Source organism: Myotis davidii, unplaced genomic scaffold (assembly GCF_000327345.1).
Source record: "Myotis davidii unplaced genomic scaffold, ASM32734v1 scaffold1494, whole genome shotgun sequence".
Lineage (NCBI taxonomy): Eukaryota > Metazoa > Chordata > Mammalia > Chiroptera > Vespertilionidae > Myotis > Myotis davidii.
In genome coordinates, this window is record NW_006286246.1 from 2,850,848 (window position 1) to 2,860,911 (window position 10,064).

Here is a 10,064-nt window from a genome sequence, read left to right on the forward strand (position 1 = left end):
TACTTGCCCTTTATTTCATGGGAACAACGTCTGAATAGCACAACATACCTAAGTATAGTTGCTGATCAAGTTCATCCTTGATCACGTTGATGGCGTATCCCAATGGAGATGGCTTCTTCCAACAAGACAATGCGCCATGCCACGGTGCTCGTATTGTACAGGAGTGCATTCAAGAACATGAGGGAGACTTGACCTTGCTTAGGTGGCCCCCACAATCACCAGACCTCAATCCAATTGAGCATTTGTGGGACCAAGTTAAAAGAGCCATCAGGCATCTGGTTCCACAACCATCAAATCTCACAGAACTGGACAGTGCCATTCATCAGGCACGGTGTCAGATTCCTCGTATCACCTTTCAACATCTCGTGGAGTCAACGCCAAGAAGAATCGCCGCAGTAGTGAAGGCAAAAGGTGGCCCAACGAAGTACTGATGGGGTGGTCATAATAATCTGGCCACTCAGTGTATATATACACCATTTTATACATTCATCCTTCAGTGGACATTTGGGTTCCTTCCACCTTTTAGCTATTTAGGTCTCATACTGCTGTGAACAAGGATATACAAATATGTCTTGAAACACTGCTTTCAGTTCTTTTGAATAAATACCCAGGACACTTGTTGGATCATATGGTAGTTTTATTTCTAATTTTGGAGGAACTGTCATAATATTTTTCATGGTGGCTGCACCATTTTACATTACACCAACAGTGCCCAGAGGTTCTATCTTCTCTACATTCTTGCCAACACTTTTTATTTTCTGGTGTGTGTGTGTGTGTGTGTGTTTAATGGGTGTGAGGTTTTTATTTGTATTTCCCTGATTGTTACCTTGAGCATCTTTTCATGTGCATTTTCATCAGCTTAATGGTTGGCCTTCTGTGCTTCTTTGGAGAAATGACTCTTCAAGATCCTTGCCAATTTTATTTTATTTACTTAAAAATATTTTTATTCACTATAGAGAGAGGAAGGGAGAGGGAGAGAGAGAGAGAGAGAAACATCAATGTGAGAGAGAAACATCTATTGGTTGCCTCCTGCATGCACCCTGACTAGGGATCAAACCCACAACCTAGGTATGTGCCCTGACCAAGAATCAAACTGGTGACCCTTCAGTGCACAGGACGATGCTCAACCAACTAAGCCACACTGACCAGGACTATTTGATTGATTGATTGATTGATTGATTATAGAGAGTAGGAGGGAGAAGGAGAGGGAGAGAGAAAGACATCGATTTATTGTTCTACTTATTTATGCATTAAATGGTTGCTTCTTGTATGTGCCCTGACCAGAGATCAAACCTGCAACCTTGGCATATCAGTACAGTGCTCTAACCAACTGAGCTATCCAGCCAGGGTTGCCAATTTTTTTGTTGGATTATTTGGTGTGTTTTTGTTGTTGTTGAATTACAGAATTTAAATATATCTTTTGACAATGCAGTATCTTCTGTGGGCAAATATGCATATTTGTTCACTCATTTGTTCAATTGCCCAGCAAACATATTTTGAGGGGCTGCTGTGTGGCTGGCAAATGGAACTCCCATTTGACCCTGTGATCCCACTTCGGGTCCTCAAACTACGGCCCGCGGGCCACATGCTAATACAAATATTCTATTTGTTCCCATTTTGTTTTTTTACTTCAAAATAAGATATGTGCAGTGTGCATAGGAATTTGTTCATAGGTTTTTTTTTAAACTATAGTCCGGCCCTCCAACGGTCTGAGGGACAGTGAACTGGCCCCCTGTTTAAAAAGTTTGAGGACCCCTGCTCTAAGTGCTAGGATACAGGAATATGACACAAGAGCTGGTCAAGATAATAAGCTGAAATTAAGTCCCAGCCAAAGCTAGACGGTATGATTTTAAATTGAGTCAGTGCTGTCCATGCCTTCCCTAGGGGCAGAAGGGGTACAGGTTGCCTAAAATTAGAAGTTGGAAAGAATAATGCAGCAGGAAGACCAAAAAAATATATAGAAGATTTCAGAACTACTGGGGATGTTATGAAATCTGGGTAGGTAGGTAGATGCCTTATGACCTGGGACTGGGAAGGATGAGGTCATGATAAAGCACGTTCAACAGGAAGTGATGGAAATAGGATGGGGACTTGTGGTTGGATAGAAATACCTACTCCTATTTTAGAAGTGAAGCAAACAAACCAGGGAAGAGCTAAAGAGAAGTCAAGCTGAGGCCACTATTATGATGCCAGGGTGTGTGAGAAAGTGAACACAGGTACTAGAGTCCCTGCACATTTGGGATTAAGGAGAGTTAACCTTGTTGACAATTTGACCCTTCTGCCAGTGTATTGCATGGCACATAGGAGGTGCTCAATAATACTCACTCAGTGGACTGTTGGATGGACAGTTGTCATCATATGCTTTCTTTATTTCTCTCTGTTGGTTGTATGAGCCAGTAGGCTGTGTGCCCTCTCAATCACATCTCATACCAGTTTGCTCTCTGTAGCCTAACTGGACAACAGGTAGGAGAGGATGGGAATTTTCAGCTCTTTCAGAGTTAATCAGACTGTTGTGTTTATTAGAATGTTTGTGAATTGCAGTGCTGGAACCCAAGTACATACAGTATGTCCACTGTTCTGTCTGACTCGGGGCACACCCTTCGGGGCAGCATTCTGTCCCCTCTCCAGGGAATGTTCTTCCCTGCCATCTCAGCTTGGGAATCCACCCTCCTTAGTGCCAGGCCAGTCACATTCTTCTGTGAATCTACAACGATTTCGATCCTTCTTCTCTATGAAACCTTGGGGTCCTTATACCGCTGGCATATATTGCACTTTTCTGTCTACTTGTTTTATTTTCCTGAAGGTAAACACTGTGCTTTCTTCATTTTGTGATCTTCACTGTGCCTAGAATGTAATAGAGACTCGATGGTCTTAACCATTGCAAAAGTTCTCATCAGCGCTGACATGAAAGTATCATGGGTCTTGAATTTAAACTGGGTTTGGGGATAAGAGAGGGGCTTGGCTGATCTTTCTTTGGAGAAAAATATCTATACAGTGTCTCAGCATTTTAATAAAGCATTGATTCCTTTTTTCATTTGAAGGTTTGTTTCAACCATTGAAAAAATTGCCTCAATAATATAAAATTAAATATATGCTATTAAAAATCAAATACAATATTAATTTTATATAGTACCAACTTTCTCTTTGCCTGGGATGATTCTAAAATCGCATGTTATCTGTGCTATGCTACTCATGGGGTCCACAGGCAGGGACATTCTTATAGCAGGAAGGAAATTGGGCAATTTATTGAACTGTTTATAAAAAGAACGTAATGCCGTTTAGATTGGAGAATTTATTTCCAAGTTAATTAGATTGTAGGTTATTGCGCACAAAGCTGTTGCCAAGAACAAACTTGCGCAGCCTCAGCTTTAAAATTGATTCTCCTGATTTGCTCATAATAGCTATGCCTGTGGCTGAAGCTCTTATAAGGAAATATACTATAATTTATTTTCCTTCCCTTCCTACCTGTTGTAATTTAAAATCCTGTCATTGATCTCATTATCTCTTCCCTGTGACAATCTATAAATAATAGCATAGCTGATCATCTGGCACAGGTTTTCAGAGTTAGCACTACGGACTGAAGCTTGCTGGCTCCAGTAATTTGGGTCTGGGTTGTTAGTTGGTCAGTTGTTTTGTTTTGTTTTAGCTTTATGAACTTTTCCTTGCATTAAAAGCCAGTGGGAGGAGTTACCTTATGTTCTATAAGGTTCGATCATTAATGTAAAAATTAAGAGAGAAGGAAAAGAAGAAGGTGGGTGTGGGAACTGAAAAATCAAATGAGAGATTGTGTTTGTGCTCATAGACTTGTACACTCTTGAAGCAGAATCCTTTAGCAAAAGTGGACTTGCCTCCTTTTGTTGAGGATTAGCTCTGTCTGTCCTCATGAAGCTGCATAGATGTGCTTTTCCTTTTTGTTGTGAATAGATGAGAAAGTCCCTCCCGGTCATCTGCTTACATAACACAAAATGGTGTATTCTTTTAAAGCTGAGATTGGGGTGACTGAATCCTGAGCTAGCTTTTATTTAACTTAGTTGGTGCCAAATCATCGTAACTTAATATTCAGAACTGTCCACGGCTCCAGCCAACGTAGTTCATTGGTGACCAGTCATCAGCGTAGCCTTTTTGAAGGTGAGCTATTCTAGATAGCTTTCCTTTTGTGCACATTCTTGTACAAACTTTAAATGGCCCCTTCTGCTGGGGCTGATAGACATTTGAAGTGCATTTGCTCTTGAGCCAGTTTTCTCTCTCTCTAACTCTTTTTGTTGTCAACTTTAATCCAGCTTGATCAGCTTAGCTTTAATATGGAAAGGATTTGTATTTCTCTTACCTTTTTAGAAGACTTCATCCAACTCACTACTGTATATAAAAAAGTAATATAGTGAGGAAGCTTTCATTCCAATTAGAAAACAGATCAGTAAGTCCCCTCATCTCGGTCGGGCCTCTGCTGAAACCACCCCTGCTCTTTGTCCTGCCCTGATCCCGTCTAGTTTTACTGCACAGCACTTTCACCACCGGACCTTACCGAATTGTCCCAGCAGATACTAAGTTATTTCTCTCCCCTCCCACCTCAGTGCCTCTAGGGCTGGGGTTTTATCTTACTCTCATACCTAGAGTCTGTCTGGCCCATTGTACACAACTAACAGGTCTTTACTGAAAAACTTCCTGGCAGCTCAGTATCTGAATAAATGGCTGGACAAATGCATGGCCTCTCCTATAGGGGCAGGAGGGAGGGTTTGGAGATACTTGGTGTGTCTTCGATGCCCTCGGGTTGAAGCTGGCCCTTGACCTCACTGTTCCATTGTGTTGTGGCAGCGTGACAAACCTGCATACCTTTTAAATGGCTCAGCACGGCAATGAGAGGGAGATACAGACACTTGGGGGCGGTGGTATGTCTTTAAGATTAATCACAATTTTGGTACTAACAGAACTTCTGTCCTGACCTGTACTTATGGGGAACTGATGATACCAAAGAAAATTGTTTGTGTATTTTTATGTGTCGTCTACACTGTCTTCAGCAGTGAGTAATAGGCCCTTCTATGGGGTCTTCCCTCCCTGTGTGGGGTTCCTCTTGTAAGGAGGCCCATCTTGGAAGTTTCTAGAAGCCCCAAACTTGAGTTCCAGGCTCCCTGGTCCTCCTCCATGCTGCAGCTGGCCTCTCTGTGATGGAAATGAAAGCTGAATTATCTTCAGCCCACAGTTTGTTTTGAAGTTGAAACCAGGATTAGCTGACCCTGGGGGCTATTTTAAGCAAGTGTCTTCATGTGCTCCTTTTATCTTGATGTTGTCGCTGAAGTGTTGTGAAAATTCTGTTCCGATGTCATTCATATTAAAGATCTGGTATCCCCACTTCTCATCTTTGAGACCCCTCAAGACCTCATTAAATTAGAGTTCCATCGGCCTGGATCGGAATGAACATATTCCCTCACTGCTTCTCCATCATAGCCCTTTGCCTCTTGCTTTCTTCCTTGGCTAATCTTACTTAGCCAGCACCCCTGAGCTCTGAGTTTTTTCAGTACAAGCAGTTTCTACTTGCACATTTGGATATTAGCCTGCCTTTTCAAAGCAAGTGATGGCCACCAACCCCTAAGAGGCCACCACAGGACCTGTGTGTCCCCCCGCTCCCCCCTCCAGCTAGCTCTCTACTTTCTCTCAGACCCATCAGCTTGAGGATGGCTGAGAATAGCAGTGACTTAACGTGTGGTCCCGGGAGCATTTCGGCATCTTCCATGTCCTTTAATGCTCACTGTGGGTAGCTCCCACAGACTCACGAGAGAGTAGACTTGCAGGGGTTCTGTGATAGCCTCCAGGTCACATAGCTCCTGCCCCAAATCCAGTGTCGATTTGTCTGTCAGGACAAAAGGGAAGGGCCCTCTGGTCCACCTGCTCTCCACCTGCCCAAGCCATGGGAACTGGACCACCAGTTATTTGCAGGTCCAGATAATCAGAGCTTAAGGAAGGAGTATGGATTGCTGTACCCCAATCCTGTTGCATCTTCTGGTAGAAATGTCGCTACATTAGGTTTTATGGCACTAAATTAAATGAGGTAATATATGAACAGGAACTTCGTAAAACGATTCCAGTACTCTATCTATACTCTGGCCTGAGGATCTAACTACTTTTCAGTGAAAGTCCTGAATTTTCATAATACAGTATTGAGGATTCTCTGTTGTACTTTTTAAAACAAATACTCTCAAAAACTATTAAGCCCCTTTATTTTGCTTGAGACAGGCATGCATGATCTTTCTTTGCTTACAAGAGTGAAAGCTTACATGCAGTTGCCTTTCACTTCCTGGCAGCGCCCCATCATCTCCATCTGCTGGGGCCACCGGGACTCTAGGCTGCTGATGGCTTCGGGACCAGCCCTGTACGTGGTGCGTGTGGAGCACCGGGTGTCTAGCCTGCAGCTGCTGTGCCAGCAGGCCATCGCCAGTGCCCTGCGAGAAGACAAGGATGTCAGCAAGCTGACCCTGCCCCCTCGCCTCTGCTCCTACCTCTCCACTGCCTTCATCCCCACCATCAAGGTAGAGCCCTCCTCCCTCCCTCCCCCTTACTTCCCCCCTCCTCCTCACCCCTGCAGAGAGGAGGGCAGAGACAGGGAAGAGGCCGAGAGTCCCAGAGCAGCAGCACAGAAGTGAGGTCTGCCCCGACAGGTCTGGGGTGGGGGGGTGGCTCTGCAGCGTCCGCACGTCCTTCCATACGTGCATCACCTTTAGTGTGTCCACCAGAGATTGGCCTTGTGTGATGGACATCAGCTTTCTCATGGCAAAGGCAGGACTCCGAGCTCGATGTCATCCTGATGATCAGCTGCCTTATTCATTCATGACTTCCTGGCAGATGCTGCCATTATTCCCACCTGAGAAAGCAGGAAACATGTTCCTAAAAGTTAGGTAACTTCCTCCATAGCTTCTGACGGGAATGGCCGAGATGGAGCCAGTCGGGGCGTAGGGCCTGCCATCCTCACACTGTGCTGAGGAGGAGCCACCCGCCCGGCACTCGCTGCCCGACGTCTGTACTGACTGTAACCCGAAAGCTGCTCTGTTTTCAGCTGGAGTGTGTGGACTGTGTCCGCCAGGTGCTGCTCAGGTCTGAGTTGCCCCCTAACCTTGGGTTTTTTTCTGTATTCTCTTTTTTGTATTCTGTCTCTGCTTCTAAGTATTAGATTGACTTGTGGGTTACGTTTTTCATGAAACACAAGAGTTTTAGAATCTGTTACTATTTTTTTTTTCTTTCAACCTGGCTGCATATTAGAATTACCTGGGGAGTTTTTAGACAATATACATGCCCAGGCCCACCCCCTAGAGATTGAAGTTTCATTGTCTGAGGTGGGATCCTGGCTCAGATGTGTTTTTTTAAAAGCTCCCAGCAGATTCTGATGTCCACCCAGAGTTACTAATCACCATTCCATACCATGTAGTTAACCCCAATCGGGCCACCAGGCAGTGTTCTGTCAGAGTCACCAGTGAGCCACACTCTCCCTTTTTTCTCTACTGCCTTCAGCCCCCCATTCCAGACCCTAACAACATGCGAGACTTTGTCAGCTACCCCTCGGCCGGCAACGAGCGCCTGCACTGCACCATGAAGCGCACGGAGGATGACCCAGAGGTGGGAGGCCCATGCTACACACTCTACCTGGAGTACCTGGGCGGGCTCGTACCCATCCTCAAGGGGCGGCGTATCAGCAAGCTGCGGCCAGAGTTTGTCATCATGGACCCCCGGACGGATAGCAAATCAGGTGGGTTCCCTCGCCATAGGGACTGACGCTAGTTGTCCGTGTGGCTCCGGACAGCCCAGGCAAAGAGAATGCCCATGTGGATGTGGGCAGGCGTGGGACATCCTCGGAGCTATTCCATTTCCAAATGCCTGTGGAAGTTAATGATTCTCTACACGTACTTTTTGATGGGACTTTGAACCACATGATAAGCCATGTGGTGGGGCTGTCAGTGAAGGGGAAGCTGGCCCAGGGCTCTGGAGTGACAGGTTCCTCTTCCAGTGGGTAGTGGTCATTGAGGGCCTCAGTGTGCTAATGAAACCACCTGCTTGTAACAGTGAGGTCTGTCCCTGCCCCCACCTCAAAGGAAGGATAGAATTGAAATTTCCAAACCTTCAGCCTGCTCTCATCTCCTGCCACAGGGCTGCTCTGTCCCTTACTAACCTACAGTGAACTGCTTTGTCACTGACTACCATGGAAAACGCCTTGCTCATTCATAAAGATCCTGTTTGATGAACACTCCTCCCTTCCAGAACCCTTTCCTCTTAGCGGCTGTACTCAGGGTGCTCCCCGCTCACCTGTTCGTGCGATTCTGCTTTGTGAGCCCCTAGACCAGTGGTTCTCAACCCTCAGGCCCTTTAAATACAGTTCCTCATGTTGTGACCCAACCATAAAGTTACTTTCGTTGCTACTTCATAACTATCATGTTGCTACTGTTATGAATCGTCATGTAAATATCTGATATGCAGGATGGTCTTAGGCGACTCCTGTGAAAGGGTCGTTCGACTGCCAAAGGGGTCATGACCCACAGGTTGAGAACCGATGCCCTAGACAGAAGGACTTTGTTTTTTTTTGTTTGTACTAACTATTCCTGCCCAGTGTCCTCAGCCAGTGCCTGTTGAGGCCTGAGCGCCCGTCAGCCGTACCTGCCAGCTCAAACATTCTGCCACCCCCTGACAGTAGACTGCACTCCCATGTCCTCTGTGCCTGTCCCCTGTCAGTCTGGCTGCTGAGATCCCAAAAGGCTGGGGCTCTGTCTGCCCCCGAATTCTGAGGGCCTGCGGGAGGGAACAGAGTCATCTCTATATCCCCAGTGCCTGGCAAGCACCTCACCTTGAAATAACGAGTTAAATGAGGTCTGTTTGCATTAGTTTCACACTTGTTCTTCACCGTCCTGACTCCCATTCATCCTCTCCCACAGACTGGCTTGTGCCCCTGGTTATGTCCCTGCAGCCACTGTGACCCTGGTCTGACCGGAGTTATCCTAGAGGCACATGCAATGGCTTTTCAGCCTTGGCCTCAGTTAACCACTCCAGTATTCGATTGGATTATTTTTTTTTGACTCGTGTGATGAACTAGTACATCAGGGATGTACTATAATATATATATTTATAATGTATATATTATAAACGAACTAGTACATCAGGAATGTACTATAATATATTTATAATGTATTATAAACGAACTAGCACATCAAGAGCAAGGAGAGCGAGTAGAATAAATGGGGGGGGAGGAAGGAAGCAAAGTGATAAAACCGGAAGGGCTGTGGGTGTGAATTTAGAAGAAAATGTGATTTTTAGGGGATGGAGGAAGAGAGGAGCCATTGAGGATTAGAGGTGACCGAAGGAGGGAAGGAAGTGTTAAAGGCACTAAACCAGCGCACTCATCATGCCTTCTTATCTAGTGTCATTGTGGGTAAGGCTCCTCCCATGTATACAGTTATGTGAAACCCATACTCACATTAAGGGCTGAAGGGAACTGACATGAATAGCTTGCTTCTGTCCCTGGGTGCATAATGTTCCCACTAAAACATAGGACAGAAGAAGCAGGTGGTGTGCTATAGGGTGGACCGCCCATTGCCTCCTCCTCCTCCTCATGCTCACCCACTCAGCTCACACCACACACCCCCTCATTCAGTTGTTAACAGTCCTTTGGGAAAGGGATGTTCAATTTTTGTGATTAAAATATTGAAAACGCTGAAAAGCAAAGCAAATCAACAATACGTATTCAGTGCCAGCATTGTGCACTGTCCTGAGTCTCCTGTGGTCGTGAAGAAATACCAGGTGTGTCTGCTCTCACGCAGTGTATAATCCCTTGGGTGATAAGACAGCCTAACAGTTGAAAAGTTCAATAAAAAAGTCAAGATTTAAATATCAAGACAAGAACAGAAGACATGTCACAAGGCGGCAGCATATGACTAACGGCCCGCTGAATGGGCCATGGAAACTGGTTCAGAGGAGGAAAGGATTCCTGACTCCGGGAAGCCAGGAGCGTCTCCTGAGGAGAAGCTGGTTAAGTCAAGCCTCCACATCACTGTTTCCCCACCTCCCGCGAGGCTCTGGGCCTTATACCCCTT

At 45.6% G+C, this 10,064-nt stretch overlaps 1 protein-coding gene across 1 annotated transcript in view; it reads left to right on the top strand.

Moving 5' to 3' along the window:
* Nucleotides 1-10,064, top strand: part of TULP4 (tubby like protein 4) — a 94,136-nt gene that overhangs the window by 66,145 nt on the left and 17,927 nt on the right. Inside the window, exons 7-8 of the mRNA XM_006757709.2 lie at nucleotides 6,297-6,521; nucleotides 7,498-7,732. Coding sequence (XP_006757772.1) covers nucleotides 6,297-6,521; nucleotides 7,498-7,732 — 460 coding nt within the window. The remainder of the gene's footprint in view (nucleotides 1-6,296; nucleotides 6,522-7,497; nucleotides 7,733-10,064) is intronic.